The following is a 17,652-nucleotide window of genomic DNA, read 5'->3' on the forward strand; positions in this document are numbered from 1 at the left end:
GTGTCTGGTAAGGTACATCCCAAAAGGGGTATTGTACTCAATTATGGGCCTGATGAGGGATGAGTAAAGAGGCACGATGACCTCCTGATCTAGATGTGAATCCTTCATGATTAGGTGGGCTATATAAAATGTTTCTCTAACCACTTTGGCCACGTGGTTGTCAAATGAGAGATTGCTATCAACTTGGGTCCCTAGGTCCCTAATTACTTCTTCTGTACTTAATGGATTACCACCTATGTGGTAATTTGTGGGCACTTTGTTTTTGCCAAAGGGGATGACTATACACTTTTTGGCATTTAGCTTGAGGCCAAAATGCTCATTCTTTTAGAAGTTATTAGATACATATACACTTTTAGGTATATTTTTAAGTATATGTTTACTTATAGTCTTAGTCAGTGTCTTAGTCTTATATGTATGTATTTGGCATACTTAGTTGTACTGCTGAAACATTTGCTTCTTTTAGGAATAAATTGTTTTAGATAGGAATAGGTGCTCATATACATATAATGAATGAGCACTTACCATGGAACGAAAATGGCATAGGGACTTTGCTACAATAAGCTTATTTTTAAAGCTTTTTGTAGAAAGAGTTTTTGTAGAAAGAGTTTTTGTAGAACAGGTGATGTATATTTTCTTGTTTTTGTTCTGTTTGTTTTGCTTTTTTATTTGCTTTGTTATTATATAAGAACATGTTTTTATACATATTGTACATTGTTTAATTTTATTTCTTCTTTTAAGCAGTTAATATTGCCTTTCAAAGGCATTTTCTTAGGTGGTTAAAAAACTCCACCCTTCAGTTGCATATTTAATTAATTATCTAATTAAGTCCTTGCTATTTAAGTGTCTTATGGAGTAAATGTATGTTAAATCTGAAGAAGCATGCCAGTGGAGCATGTGAAAGCGTTCATTTCTATCTATTAAACTGGATTTTATATACGTTGTGGTGGTCGTGTCCAGTCTTTTCATCTTCATGGCTGAAATGGGTTATTGGAACTAGTTCACTTAAAACATTAGCAAACAAATCAGTAAACAACTTGTAGAAATAAAATATGTCATTTTCTTGGCTTCTAAACTTGTATCCAGTGTTCCTTTTTATATATAATTACTATATCACTGAATCAGATAGAGTTAAACATTCAAGAATGCTGAAAGCAGAATTAAACAGAAAATAATCATAGGATCCACACATTTCTAATCTGAGATCTTTGTCTTTACTAAAATAACTACTATTTTCCTGTATTATGTCTTAATAAGAAAATGATACAACATTTTTAAACACACATTAAATTATCTTACAAATAACTGATACAACAATTGACATAGACCATGTTTATAAGCACAGAAGTCCACGTTGGGGTGTGCATCTACTGGGGATTAATCAACACACACGTCCACTGAGGACTCTCAGTTTCCCCTTGTAATTCACAACTGCCCTAGGCTATTGATTATCCCCAAGTAAGTGCTCATTCTGTAATGGATTACCGCTTATATGGACTGAAAGCAGATCTCTCAACTGATCCTATTGTGGAGAAACATTTTCAGGCTTAATTTACCCAGTCACACATTCTTTCTAGTCCCCCTCATCACACATGATTTTTGAAGTTCTCTAGTACAAACATGACACTACATGACCAAAATATTAGTGACACCAATAATTTAATGAGAACACATATCTTACATCTCCTTTTTTCAAAAGCAAAAATAATTTGCCTTGTGTGGTAGAACTTTACAATACAGTTCATTAAAATCTATAGATTTTACAGTGTTCCTTTGATAATGTGCCTATAATTTTCCATCATTTTTGTCACTTTGTTTTTAAACAAGTGCTTCTGAGTAGTATCCCAAATTTCTACAGGAGGTAGGAAGAGTTACGTGCTATTCTGAATTCAAATTTTATGCCGATTAGTTGTCTAGGTACTTGGATGGATAGATCTACTTTTCAAGGGTGTTTCTACATACTTTCAATGTCTGCAGGTTGAGAGGTGTGACTAAATGTAATATACTCAATGAGACAAAACATATAAATCACTCATGCTGAAGCAACTCATTACATATTCTGCCACTTACAGATGAAACTACAAGGATCCTATTATGAAAATGAAACATCATGGATCCCTACCACTCAACAATTTATCACCCAAATCTCTTTATCTCAATGCCCACAATCTAGGCAATCCTATAAAATTCTACTTAACCATATTAACATGATAGATCTTTTACCCCAACTATGGAAACAAGCTACCCTGCCACAACTACTACACAAATGGGAAACATACAGCTCACTATCCAACCACAGATTGATCACTCTGGTAGTCCTTTCCTACAAACAAATTGCCCAATAAAACAATCCACAACAAATTTTATCCCACATATATTACAACAGCCTCCTGAATCTCTAAAAACTTGGATTTAGGCCAAGTTATGACATAGACACAATTTTACTTAAATTAACCAATTGTCTCCATTGGAACGTAGTAGAGAAGATTATATTTCTGGATTTTTCAAGGCTTAAGACTCAGTTGATCACTCAACTATTGTTAAGCAGTTTCTTCATTTTGGCACCCACTTACACAACACAGACTAGTTTATTATCCTTTTCCACAGCCAGAATGAAAAATGACAGCTGGGGAACTGATGCCTTTACAGAGGTGCCTATGGCTCCTTGTTGGCTTCTTTTTCTTTCAAAGTGAAGTTGTTATTTGATATGCAGATGATTTAATGCATACAATGACTCTTCTCCCTTCAGCAGTTTCCCTAGTACATAATCAAGCTCTGTTTCCAACATCCTTACTGAATCCTAAACAATGGTTAAAATACTCTAAACTTCTCTTTAATCTAAGAAAATATCTATCTATCTATCTATCTATCTATCTATCTATCTATCTATCTATCTATCTATCTATCTATCTATCTATCTATCTATCTAAATATATGTCTCTATATCTATTAACTGAAGGGCAAACACAACAGAAATAAGTTTTCTTCTCAGTATTATTACTTAAAAATGGAGTTAAATTAGAAGATGTAAATTAGGTGTACCTCTTGTTTAGGATCTTCAATTTGATACTTAACATCCACAATTCAAAAACTAAAGGAAACAACATACAAGACACAAAAGGCATCTCATCAACCAAAGGAAACAATGTATGAGATACAAAAAACATCTCATCAACCAAAGGAAACAATGTATGAGATACAAAAAACATCTCATCACTGGAACAAGAGCAAATGTAATACACAAACCACACACATTATCTTCTCTATAAAACACAAACCACACGCATGCCCTTTTCTACAAAACATTCCCAAGCACTACTCTCTTCCATGTTGCATTCGCTCGGGTAATTACAGCCTACTATTAACTTCCAAGTGCCATAATACAGCTGGAGACTCATTCGAGTCATCCTGTACCACCAGACAGTGGAACTCCCGGCCTGTCCCACTAAAACAGGACAGCCATGCATCTAGCTTTAAATGCAACCCAAACACATGACATAAACTCCTGGCTCTGTTCTTGTTCACACCCTCATTAACACATTTACTATCTCTTTCCCTCTCTCTCTCTCTCTCCCTCTCTTTCTCATAGTGCTAGACTATCACCAACCCCTAACTTTCTAGCTTTCCTATAAATATAAATAAATCCTACAACTGTATGCAGCTTTTCATCACTCCTTTGTACATGAGATTTGTATAATGCTATATATGTAAATGCAGCCTGTTTTCCAAAACCAAATTTCTACCGTTAAAAAAACTGATTATTTTTTCTCTGTAACTTCTTTGCATGTTTGTAAAAAAAGCATCCTTATTCTTTATAACCAACTTCCAAAAATGTTTGTACATATTCAGAACAGATATCTGAAAAAAAATCCACTCTGATTCTGAGGAATTGATCTTATGTAAAAATTCAGCACCTTATATAAGCAAACCTGGTATATTGGTATATAGGCTTACTGATCAGAATAAAAATTGAAAGGCCAGATGTTCCGATCCCTGGGGCACTGAATAATCTTTACAATCATATTTGATATGTTAGTTATTAATAAGCCAAGAGTGTTATTATCCCATGTTAGAGAACAAATAAAGTTGTACGACACTCATTAACGAAAGCAGAAAACAAAAATTACTCGTTATATTAAAATCATGCAGCCAAATAATATGCGGAAGGTTAAAGGGACCAGCAAAAATAAGATCATTTATGCCTAAGACTTTTCCCAGCCCTTCACTATATTAAAAATTGTCCAATGTTGAAATACTCAGACTTTAGAAACATGCCAATAGTCTTATCGAATTCATGTCTGCAGCACTCAACTGCTCGACTAATATAGCACCTATATGAAAATTCACAGACAGAATTTATGAGGGCAGTTCATCAGAACCCCCCACACACACATTTTCTGTCAGTCCTTAAACATTCATACAGCTTTTAGCCATGAATGGAGATGCAGAGTTCTGTAATAATATCAGATTATTAATTTTTCATACTGTGGTACTAAAATGCTCTTCTAGACTATTGGATAAAGCTATGGGCATTTCTGAAATATACTTTTACTTCCTCATATGTACTGAAACCACATCTCTTATTAGGCAACTGAAATGTAGTAAACATGTCACTATGACCCTGTGTTTTGTACTTGGGCATGTTTCACCATGGTAGCTTATGTGAAAGCCATCCTTGTCATGTCAAATAGTTCTTCCTTCTCATAGAAGTCATCCCACACCCTGATGTGATCTACATCCCTGCGTTATAGTCTCCAAGCCACTTATTAAGTAACATTGACTTAGTGGACTGGTAGTCTGATGAGGCCAAATATGGAACAATCTCTGAAAAACGGAGATAATACTGTACTCTACATACACATCATAGACAAAATTTGTCTGTGCATGTATTACAAAGGTTTATACAAAAGACCCTGATGGAATTAAAATACCTTATATGGGGAGGGACAAGTCTTTGGAGTTTCTAGTTTAATCTGATAGTTCACACCCAGTCCGATAAGAAACAGTGATTTTTTTTTTTGTCAATGGCTGACATAGGACAAACTAATTTTCCAACACACAGCCTATCTGGACCTCGCCAAGGCCTTTGACACCATCCCCCACTCTGGAATCATAGATAGACTTACTAAGCTGGGCATAAATCCCTACGTCACTCGATTGGTTGCCAACTGGCTTACTGACAGAACCCATACTGTAAAAGTAGCCGACTCCAAATCCAGCTCCAGACAAGTGGAGTACCTCAGGGTTCAGTCTTGGGACCGCTTTACGTCTCTGAAGTACAGGCCAGCACTAAGGGACTCTGGCTAACAAAGTTTGCAGATGACTGCAAATTGGGAGCCATTATTGGATCCCCAAATGATTTGGATATTCTACAAAAGGGCCTTACAGAAACAGATGCTTGGTGCCAGAGCCATTGGCTCAAGCTTAATGCCAAGAAATGTATAGTTATTCCCTTTGGGAAAAACCATGTACCCATGAATTACCACATAGGTGGCAGTACACTAAACACAGAAAGTGTGATGAGAGACATAGGGACACAGGTGGACAGTGGTCTCACCTTCGATAACCACATCACCACAACAGTCAGGAAATCCTTCTATGTGGCACACCTCATCATCATCCAGAAAAAAGGAGGTCATTGTCCCACTGTACTCATCCCTCATTAGACCCATTATAGAGTACAAAGCCCCATTTGGTAAGTACCTCACAAGACATCTGCAACAGCTGGAAAGGCCGCAGAAATACCTCACTAAAAGAATCACAGGCCTACAGCAGATGCCCTATGCTGACCGCCTAAAAAAACTCCAGTTATACTCTGCGGCATATCATCTACTCAGAGACGATCTCTGCTTAACATACAAGGCCATGTCAAACCCTGAGCTGTTAGCCATGCTCCAGTTAAAGAAATCCCAATCCCTCAGAGCCACATGCTCCAGGAATCTAAACCTTGTCATCACAATGAACAAAACATGCTGGAGGAATAGGTTCCTGACCCCCATACTCTGGAATACACTGCCCATACATGTCAAGCAGAGTGCCTCCTTGGCCCTCTTCAAGAGGAACCTTGACGATTGGATGGGAGATAGGAGATTCACCCCGGGGATCACGTCAGTCACCCTGCTAGATAGGGGTCCAGGGAAGTAAATATTGTGGGAAGAAATACCCAGGGAATTGTTTGGCTAAGCTTGTATAGACCCTAGGGCCGATAGCCTAGTACCAACCTATGAACTATAGAATCACCTAAAATTAAGAGTCTCCTTTGTTGCACAGTATCTGGAAACTTCTACAAAGTACCCTTCTTGTTTGCTTTCTCTTTCTGCCTGCCTGTTTAAACTCTTTCTCAGTGCTGTTACTGGTCCTTCTCATCATTTTGTCTGTCGTTCATTCTTTACTATAACACTTTCTCAGTTAATAACTTAGGGCATAATGAGTTACACCCTTATTCAAGTATCTCTGACGTAATCATACTTAAATCAGTTTATACATATTTAATGTGTCACTCCACCACTTTCTCATTGAAATTGTCATATGCAAAAAACACACTTTAACAATGAGTGATCATTTCCAAAATTAGTAATAAAATCAGTTCCCACCCCCCTTAGAATTGCCTCAATTTATCATTCAAGCCCATATAATAAATTACATTTATTGCATACATAACATTGAAAAAAAATCACTGTCCCTTATGCTATACATAATAACAGCAAAATACTTGTAGAATGTCTTTTCAGACTGAAGCCAAATCTGTGCTCACCTAACAATGTTAAAAACATACTTTAAACTATACAAAAAATGTACCTTGCAGCTTTCTTTGCATCTGATGTGGCAATGCCAATGACTCACAGAGCCTCTTCTTATGTAGAAGAAAAAGCTCCAAGCTGGTCTAAACAAGTGCTTAATTGTTTTCATGCCCTCCAACAGAAGAAACAAAAAATAAAGGGTCGGGGGTTGCCATAATGGTTAAGGTGTTTATCTCAGTGATGCAAGGTATAGGGTTTGATTCTTACCTTTGGTCATTTTCTGGAGATCCATGGCTAGGCTTAAAAAGACCCATGCGGGCATTAGCCTAGTATACACCTATAAATTAAAAAGTAAAACCTGGTACTGCATTACGCAGGGATCACACCAACGCATTTGTGCAGTTTCATCTTTGCAGGCGTTTAACAAAATGTAATGTTTTGGAGGTCTGAGCAGGATATGTATGGAGACAAATGATCAGTGGACCAGTGGTGCAGTGAGGGGATTTGCCATGTCACAGCACTTGGCCTACCAGTAGAGTTGGTGGCTGTGGCCCACTCTGTGTGGAGTTTCTATGTGTGTTTTACACAGGTGTTCTTGTTTCCTCCAACACCCAAAAGATATGCTGTAGAAGAGTTTGCATTCCTCCATTTTGCCTGCAGGTAAGTATGTAAAGTGTGTGTGTTTGTTTGTATGTGTGTGCGTGTGCTTGCGTAAGTATGTGCCTGTGCACATCTTGTGACAGACCTGTCTTACAAATAGCAATATCAGTGTGTCTGTTTCTGTGTGGAAAAAAAATAGTATGACACACACACACACACACACACACACACACACACACACACACACACACACACACACACACACACACACACACACACACACACACACACACACACACACACACACACACACACACACACACACACACACACACACACACAATATTGGTGGAAACATACATAAACATTCTGGGTAGCATCAAAAAACAACATTTAACAAGACATTAGCTTTGAAAAATAAAGAGGAAAATGCATCACGTGAAATCTAGACTGTGAGAGCTTTTAGCAACTTCCATACACGACCAATATAAATGGATTTTGAATCAGACATAATAGAAACAGCTCTGGCCACCCCCCAGTCTAAAACTGGCCTTCCTCAGGGGTATGCAAACAAAATTACTGTAGCTTGTGCCATGGCTGGGGACAGTGTGGAAATTAATTCTTCACAATCCTCAGATGTGTTCACAAACCTTGTGTGGGAGCTGGGGACAATGTGCAAATGGGCTCATTGTTTCTTTAACTTTCCCCACACACAAACCTCACAGATACTGGTTGAATGTTACTATAGCTTAACTAGGGGAACTGCACCATCTAGAAGGAACACGTTGCATTACATTACTATGACTGTTACGTTTTTCAGTTTTCTCAAAATCAAACATCTGATTTGTATGCAAGTGGCTATGTTTTTGGGAGCATGGATAAGGAAGCATGCTGGGTATTTATGTTTGACAGAAACAAAATGAAATATACTATTGTGCTCTACTCGTTTTTCACTTGTGTCCTATTCTCACATCAGGGAATAAAATGAAGGTATCTGTCATTTTGGGAGTAGGGGATGGAAGACATACTGTGTAAATGTACAACAGCAGCAACTTGAAATACATGACTGTGGCCATTTACCCTTTTACATTTTTCCCACTCTATACAAGAAGATGACTATTTTTTACTTTATTTTTTTAGCATTGTAGGGAGGAAAGAGCCAATTCCAAATATGACTTATGCAGTCTCACGAGCATTTGCCTTTTTAGTTTATTAGAACTGCTAGAGGTGAACTTTGAACATTAAGCCTTGGGCATGACTTACTTCTTCTTTAAATGAAAAAAAAAACAAGACTGAATCTCTACTCTTAGTCATGATTTTTGTACAAGCCATCATTGGATCAACTGGTTGGAAAAAAGCTCTAAAGTACAGCTTGGGGTATCTAGAACTACATAGCCTCTGGGTACAGATGTCTGGCTTGCTTCATTTATTTAGTCTACAGTTACAACAGCATATTCTTGGCCATTTGAGGTGTGTTGAAAAACTGATGAAACAGCTGAAAGGGTAAGAGAAAACGTGAAAAAAATAAAAAAAGTCATCTGGATTGTATGGAAACTAGGTGTGTGTTTCGGGGGGGGGCACCATGTAGCCCTTTACCTAGGACTCCATTTCTGTCAAGTCCAGCTCTTCAACTACCCCGTTCCTAGCCGAATCTACCATCAGTCCAGACACTTCACTGCATCCAGGTGATGAGTAATGCATATGGACAATCTGTCTTTATGCCAGCAGCATTGTGAAGAAATTTAATATTCCTTTATATTCTGCATGTAAATCTTAGGTCCAAGCTAACAGACATTAGACCCTTGCATAAAAAGCAAAACTAGTTGCAAAATAATTAATATGTAAATGAATAAAATGATTTAAAACATATACATCGTCCTCTGACCTTTCTCAGGGTTAAACTGCAAGTAAATGGTAAGTACTGTCTACTATTATGTGGAGCACATACACACTTATTTTAGCTCCATATTATGTTTTTCCTTGCATTAAACCAGACAATTTTTAAGAAGTTCAAGAAAGATACACAAGAGGTCAAAGAGTCAGCAGACTCAAATAAACTCACAAAGGTTGAGGTGCTCTACACACTTTCAGGGAATCTTGAGAAAATATGATGATAAATGCTCAGAAAAAGATGCTTTGTACCAAATTCAGAGCCAATGTCAGTAATTTTTAGTCGCTGTTTTAAAAGGGTTTTATTTTCAAATGCCACAATTTTGGAACTTTGACTGCATGTGTGTCTTGAGGTGGTGTACTAGCAATAATTCCTGGGGCACTGTGCAGAAATTTGGAAACAAGGACACACCAAATGAAATCAGGGGACATGGAAACTTTACCTAACCATACATGGCACAGCCAAGATCTTTTATGGAATACAGCATAAAGCAGAGCTACCACTCAACCTAAATAAGTGAAATTAAATTCTATTATGTCTCGTGCTTTACCAAAGTCTAAAAATCTGATGTTGTCCTCTTCTGGTTTCTTCACTAATATAGTTTTTTTCTTTGCTGCTTTTACTTGTCTTAGAAGAGCTCTTCCAACATCGTGAGCAGTGTAGCTGGTTGCTAAAGGGAAAGAAAAAGCAACATGATTTTTGTTACACATATACTTTTCTAAAGGTTTCAGACAATAATTTATTACATTAAAATGCAAAACAGCAGCCATATGCATGGCAGCAAGTAAAAAAAAGCGCCATATGAGCAGAGCCACAATTATCTGATCAAGCCAGCTGGCCTCTATTTCTTAACATAATGTGACCACCCCCACAAGCAAGTAAGTGGCATGGACAGTTACTCAAATATCACAGTGAAGGACTTGTGTGATAGGAAACTAAAAATAAATGAGGATTTAAAAAGCATACTGATTGCAAATGACACCTCTGCACATTACACTTACTCTCTCCCGTAACAGCAGAAGTTTAGCTTCAGTTTTAACAGTGATGACTGTCTCAGAACTGCAAGAATGGAAACTACACAGATTCGGATCAATACACATCCCCTTACAGCAAGCATAGGATGGAATGCCATCAAAATATAATATCAGAAGACTATATTTCAGTTTTCCCATTTCAGGCACCAGTTATCCTATATACTGTTGTCAGATGAAGTCCTATCCACCTTCTGATGTTACAGTTTTGACTTTATTCTTTACTGATTCGCAGTAGTAACCTACTGCGTTATTTACAACTACACTGGTAAATAGTGACCAGAAATGGCACATGATCTGCTTTCAAAGCAGCTGTGATGGAAAAGATAAGGATGTTAGATGGATATATTTTACTTGTGAGAGAGGTAGAAAAAAATAAACAGTCCTCATTTCCTTTGCCCATAAGTGTGTTTATTTGTTCTACACAGACAACAAGCAAATGTGAAATAACTATCTTTCTGTGTTGCACTTCAAATGAAGACTGAAGTTCTTTGCATCAAATTAAAGCCTGGGATTTGGCAAACTTATAGTCTCACAAGTAATTATCTTCTAATGTGTCAAAGCTTTATTCTAAAAGAGGATGTTGCTTCAATATTAACACTTTTATGACTAAATATCTTTCCATTGAGAGTATGTTGTGCTTACTGACCCAAACATTCAAAATGAGCAAAAAACAATTCAAGAGATGAAAATCAGTGGAGAGGAACATCTCAGTAAAATTAAATCTTATGAAGGATGAACATGTCAATACAAGGAATAAAAACAGATTTCTTACTTGGGTCAAAATGAGCCCCCACAGTGGCTCGCACAGAGTTGCTCGGCTGAAGGTCACGGATGCGGACACTTTTGAAATCTTTTTTAACCTCAGAGTTGCGGAACAGATCATCAAGCTGAATAAAAGATAAAGAAATACCTGGTTACAGCTGTGACTTTATTTTACAGATCTTAGCACAAGAAAACATACATGCAAAACTCTCACACGCAGGAAAAATAGAAAACGTGCAGTTTTAGGTATTTAGTCTGCATATTATTACATGCCTAACCAATAATCAAAGCTGAGAATCAAAACCTGTACTTTGTGCATGTGAGGTAAACACCTTAATCATTATCCCAACACCCATCTGCTTACCAGACAGTGATCAAATGGGAGAAGCAAGCTCTATACCTTGTACCTTCATGGTAAACAACTTAACCATTATGCCAGTGTACGAAAAGAAACCTTTTTCTTTGGATGAAGCTGGGATGCAAGAAGTTTATTCAATGGCATTGTTTTCAGCTATTTTTAACCCATATTGGTACTAGAGCCCTCACCTCTCAAGACACTACCATTCTTTGTGGGGGTTCCTATTAGAACAATGAAAACCCACACATACAGAGTGAACAGGCAAAACAGCGAAGTGGCTGTTAAGCGAATTCTTTCCCTGGGAAAAAAGTCACTTGACCGCTTCGTTGCTTTGCCGTGTTCAGCAGTGTTGTGTGGTCCCTTGTCCAGTATAGCTCCTGAGCGTGAATGTGCAACAGTTACTGACCTTTGGGTGCGGGTTAAGGTAAGTGCATATGTTTTAAAATGTTTACAGTTTTTGTTTTCGTTAGATGTATGGTTGAGTTACGTGCATATGTGTATTTACTTGTTTACTGTTATTTGGGGGGGGTACAGTTGGGATTAGGGTACATGTGTATGTGCGTGGAAGTGTTTAATGCTTTTTTTTTTTTTTTTTGGTTGGAACAGAAATCGCTGTTCTGTGGTTTCGACATTTTCAGCTTTTGCTGAAAATGTGTCGATGAAACATCGTTCGCTGTTTTCAGCATTTGATGTTTCAGTATAGACCCCTTTGTGGCTAGTGGATTAGTCTTCAGCCATCCTAATCAGGGCTAGCCATATTTAAAGGCAAGTGCAAACTGTCCACAGGTCAGGGGAGTTACTGAGGAATACCAAAAAGGAAGGTCCACTTGCACTATTGACCCTTGGTAGAAGACAGGTATCACAGCAGGCCACAACAGGTGTGGCACTGTGAAGCACACCTGGCTTGTTGTAAATAAGAAAGTATGTATACGTGGAAGCACATGGGGATCCACAGACAGGCACTGCAAGTACTGTGTACAACGCATTACACATCAGTTTGGAGGAAGTTATGCTGATTGCCATCTGCAACCATATGTAGACCCTTTCCTAATTACAGTGTTATGTGCTGCCTGACAAATGGACCTTCCTGCCTTTCCCATGGAACTGGCATTGACTGTTTACTCCCATTTCTCTCAGGGTGGCTCTCCACCATCTGGACAACAAAATGAATCCACATCTGCTCAGTCATAGTCAGGGCTTTACTGCTCTGTGCTTGCAGCTACACACCATCTGACTTCCATGTGCACCACGTAAGGAGCTAACACGTAAAATATATTTTCTGATGAAGTTCTGGAAGTAAAAGGAATGAAAGTGCTAAATTTGACTCCTGGTTTACAGCTGAGAACAGTAGTGGTTTTAGTGTTTATGTTTTTGTTTACTTGTTTATGAATTTGGTTCTTTTTGGAAGCTAGATAGGTGTGACTTCTATTATGTTCATTTTTATGTATATATATATATGTGTGTGTGTGTGTGTGTGTGCATGTGTAGATGTAGTTCGTAATAATGAAAACTGAAAACATTGAAAATCAAAAACTGAAAACTTAAAATAATGAAACCTTGCTGATGTAGGGTGGCAAGCCCCCCCCCCCACACCCCCTCAACTCTTGCTAATTATACATACCAACTCTGAGATCATAAATGAGTTACAAAAGGGCAAATTCCCCTTTACAACAGTTTGAGCTTTCAATATTTTGTGTTTCAATATCTTGAGCTTTAAGTCAAATGAATGGAACCTATATATACAGGTTCCCTATTGATTTGTCGACAGCTTAGGTTGTCGAATGCGTATTCGACACCTAAGTGTCGAACGCTTAAAATTGCGAATGGCCACATCATTGAATTCTTTCCTAGGGAAAGAATTCACGTGGCCGTTCTCGGGGATTTGCCCTTTCCCCAATGAAGAGCGGTCTCGGAGTTGGTATATTTAGTTAGGGTGTGTGTGGAGGGTGCAGCCCCCCCCCCCACATCGGGGGGTGTATGGGGCAAAGCTCCCCACTATGTTTGGGTGTTTGCTTATTTTGTTTGTGGATGGCATAGTGAATTCTTTCCCTAGGAAAGAATTCAATGCTTTGCCTGTTTGCTGTTTTTAGCTTTTGAAGCTTTCGTGCTGATGATTTTGGATTCGATAACCTAAGCTGTCGATATAGACTATATATATATATATATATATATATATATAAACTGCACATATTTATATGAACACACACACACACACACACACACACACACACAGACACACATGTGTACGTGTGTGTGTGTGTGTGTGTGTGTGTGTGTGTGTGTGTGTGTGTGTGTGTGTGTGTGTGTGTGTGTGTGTGTGTGTGTGTGTGTGTGTGTGTGTGTATGTGTGTGTGTGTGTGTGTGTGTGTGTGTGTGTGTGTGTGTGTGTGTGTGTGTGTGTGTGTGTGTGTGTGTGTGTGTGTGTGTGTGTGTGTGTGTGTGTGTGTGTGTGTGTGTGTGTGTGTGTGTGTGTGTGTGTGTGTGTGTGTGTGTGTGTGTGTGTGTGTGTGTGTGTGTGTGTGTGTGTGTGTGTGTGTGTGTGTGTGTGTGTGTGTGTGTGTGTGTGTGTGTGTGTGTGTGGGTGTGTGTGTGTGTGTGTGTGTGTGTGTGTGTGTGTGTGTGTGTGTGTGTGTGTGTGTGTGTGTGTGTGTGTATGGGTATGGGTGTGTGTGTGTGTGTGTGTGTGTGTGTGTGTGTGTGTGTGTGTGTGTGTGTGTATAAAATCTATTTAACGCAAACTTTTGTGGTAGAAAGAAGAAAAGACTAACAGCCGGGGGGGGGGCAAGCAATCTTTCTGGTAAATTTATTGATTTACAAAAAACAAGTTTTGAGTGCTTTTGTTCATTACAGTAAGGATGAAACTTCTTGCAAAAACTAAAACAATTAAAGAACAGTGGCTTTTAATAGCTTAAAGTCCCAGGGAAAGCCACCAGGGTGGGTGTCACTTCTTATGCCATTTTAGGATGCAACTGCTATGACACAACTGATATTTAAGTTTTCGTTTAGTCCGGGGCGTGTGTGCGCTCCTTGAAGAATCTGCACTTTAATTCCCTTACTTCCAGTACAGTATTGGTGTTGTTGAAAGGGTCATCAACACTTTCCAGGGCTAGACCTTTGAAGTAGCTGAAGCTTGGGCATTGTGCGCTGTGCAATATGAGTCCATTTCTGTTGTCGTGGTTACGGATCGCTTGGCAGTGTTCCTTGATCCATACCCTTAACTTCCTTGTGGTTTTTCCTATGTAGTATGCTTCACAATTCGTGCATCTCCCAACGTAAATGACATTGGGGGTTTCACAGTTAAAGGAATCGCATACATTAACTGTGAAGTGGGCTCCCTCTTTTTAGGTGCAGGGACTGAGTGGTGATAACAAAATTGTGCCAGTGGCCACACTGGTGCATGCCTGGGGATACGCCCATGGCAGGAGTTTTGAATTTGTGCTCAGATCCAAAGACAGTCTTGAGAGATTTTGTTTTTTTGTAGCTGAAAGAGAGTTGATAGCCCAAAGTCTTGGAGAGGTCCGGGTTTTCTTGGACTAAAGTCCAGTTCTTGATAACTATCTCCCTAATGCTGGGACTGTCCAAAGGACTGGTGAATGGGAACCTTAGAGTGTGGTCCACATGATCCTTTACTTTAGGGGAGAACCTGTGTTTGAGGATAGGGGGATACTTTGTGTCCCTGAGGGGGACCATGTCTCCTATCTGCCTATCAATGATGTGCTCAGGGTTCTGCCTTTCCCGAAAGAGGTTTCTTAGGTGTTGGCAGTGAGTGTGGAAGGATTTGTCTTCGCTGATGATTCTACTCAGCCTGATGCATTGCCCCTTCAAGATGTTCCTTTTCATGAAGTGGTGGTGTTGGTAGTAGTAGAAGATAGAGGTAGTGATTGTGGAAGGTGTCCTTCCTATGTATGTTGAACTTGAGGGTTTGAGAGCTGCAGTCCAATGAGAGGTCGATATCCAGAATGTGGATGTTGGAGCCTCTGCCAGAGGTGGTGAATTGGAGAAACTTAATGCTGTCTTTTTTAGATTTTGGAGGAAGGAGTCCAATTCTTGGTTGCTATAAGCCCAGATCAGAAAAACACCATCAATATAGTGCCTGTAAAGGTGTATATTCTTGAAACCAGGTATCGGGGGGGGGGGGTCTCGTCCTCCCAGGTGCTGAGCACTAGATTGGTGTAAGCAGGCACCCTTTTGCCTCACATAGCTATGCCTTGTTTCTGGTGGAAAAAAATCTTCATTAAAGGAAAATAAGTTGTTGTTTAAAACAATTAGTATATGTTTATTTTTATTTATTTAACATTTGTTTACTAGGAAAGTCCGACTTGGAACAAAGCCAATTTTGAGTGAAGGCCTGGGGAGACATGCTCCAGATGCATGTCTTTGAAATGTGGGAGGAAACCAGAGCACCAGGGGGAAACACACACAAACGCAGGGAGGACATGCATAATACGCACAGAAGGCACCCTAGCCGAGAATTGAACCGGAGAACCTCTTGCTTTGAGGCGACAATGCTACCGCTGCACCACTGCGCCGTAAGTTGGATGATGGTCCTGATTTTGTTCCTCCAAATCGTGTATGTTTTCTTAAACAGCTGCTAAAACATTTAAAGTATTGTATATAGGTTTGGATTGAACAGGGTTTTACTCTTGAGATTGCTACAGTTGTTATCATTATTAGTATTATTAGCATTCAAATCTTCCACTAACAGTTTAAGGTTCAATTTTCTCACAAACAGTTTTGTACCTAAAATTACATCTGCTATGTTCACCCTTTGGGCTGGTATGAAGTTCATGCTTTTTTTCAAAATGTAATTGGTTCCCTCATCTAGTACCAAGTGTGTTAAGTTAAATACAGTGTACCTTCTATAGGGGGTGGCGTGTGACCACCTAAAGTTATCACCATGCTTCTATCTGAGGGCATCCTCGACCTCTCTCCCTCCCCATGTCTGTAGTCTGGTTGGGGGTGGGTAGGTCTTGGCTGGGGATAAAAAACTTTGTTGCTGGTGGTTGGGGTATATATGTATATACATATACATACAAATATATATATATATATATATATATATATATTTTTTTTTTTTTTTGCATGTATGTGTGTGTGTGTGTATATATATATATATATATATATATATATATATATATATATATATATATATGCATAACATATATATTTGTGTGTGTGTGTGTGTGTGGGGGTGTAAATAAAGAGAGACAAGCAAAGGGTAAAAAGGTTACACTAACAAACCATTCAATAAGACCTGCAAGAAACACTCAGCCAAGCTAGAAGCCTGAGTCTTCACTGTGTATTACCTTAAACCTTCTGTAGTGGAGGTCCATGGGATATATACAAATGACCCCTTAAGGACATACCAGTGTTTCAGCTACATGGCGTCTGATTGCCCATGACTTCTTACTTTTTAAGTCCTTCATGGGTACAATCAAACCTGACTAGCTGTGAACATGTCATGTTTCAGACGTTTTGTGATCTCATTAGTACAGCTTAAGTGAATACCCCATTTTTCTAAAGTATAGCCAAACAATCCACGTATGCTGTACTGTGGCATTTCAAGCTCCACTGCTTCCAAAAACATTCTTTAAATGGTCGATGTTTTTATTTCTCTAGCATGACAGCTGTAGATGAGGAACACTTATAACATCAAAAGGGCTTTAGAAGGAACCTATCCCCCTACCATCAACACTCGCTTCAGTAACAAGGGTGTTTTTCCCTGTTACAACTGTAACATGTGTAGGTTTTTGTCTGTAGGACCATTAATTGTCATTGAATCCCTTGACAGGACTTTTCAAGTTCCCGAATATGTGAACTGTTGTTCTAAGGGAGTCATTTATATTGCGTTATGTTGTTCATGTCCAGCGTTTTACGTTGGAATGACGACAAGGTGTCTTAAAACACGTATCCGTGAGCATGTTTACAGTATCAAAACCCATGACTCTTCAAATGCCTTATTTAGACATTCAGTTGTGTGTGTAAATTTTAACAAATTTCTATTTACCGTTGCTGAGGTTTGTAAATCAGATCTGAGGGGGGGGGATTTTAGGAACTTCGTTGAACAGAGGGAAGTGTTATGGCAGATCAGGTTAAAATCTGACCAACTCCCCGGGCTAAACGAGACAATAAACATCAAATGTTTCTTACGGAACAGCAAGTTAAGTATTGACAAAGGCATTACTTCAACCATGTTCATTTGATATGCACTAGCACTTTAAATTTAGGTTTTTTAATTAATGTGTATTTTTTCCATTGGATAATTGTTTT

General features: G+C 38.7%; 1 protein-coding gene across 9 annotated transcripts in view; it reads right to left on the minus strand.

Annotated features, from left to right (window-relative positions):
- The window catches only part of AGRN (agrin), a 3,161,231-nt gene that overhangs the window by 349,125 nt on the left and 2,794,454 nt on the right, over nt 1-17,652 (minus strand). For all 9 annotated transcript variants that reach the window (XM_044063089.1, XM_044063082.1, XM_044063083.1 and 6 more), the window contains 2 exons: nt 11,035-11,149; nt 9,779-9,898 (listed from right to left, as the gene is read on the minus strand). In XM_044063089.1, the coding sequence (XP_043919024.1) occupies nt 9,779-9,898; nt 11,035-11,149 (235 nt within the window). The remainder of the gene's footprint in view (nt 1-9,778; nt 9,899-11,034; nt 11,150-17,652) is intronic.

This window comes from Protopterus annectens, chromosome 2.part1 (assembly GCF_019279795.1).
Source record: "Protopterus annectens isolate FY-2018-M chromosome 2.part1, PAN1.0, whole genome shotgun sequence".
Lineage (NCBI taxonomy): Eukaryota > Metazoa > Chordata > Ceratodontiformes > Protopteridae > Protopterus > Protopterus annectens.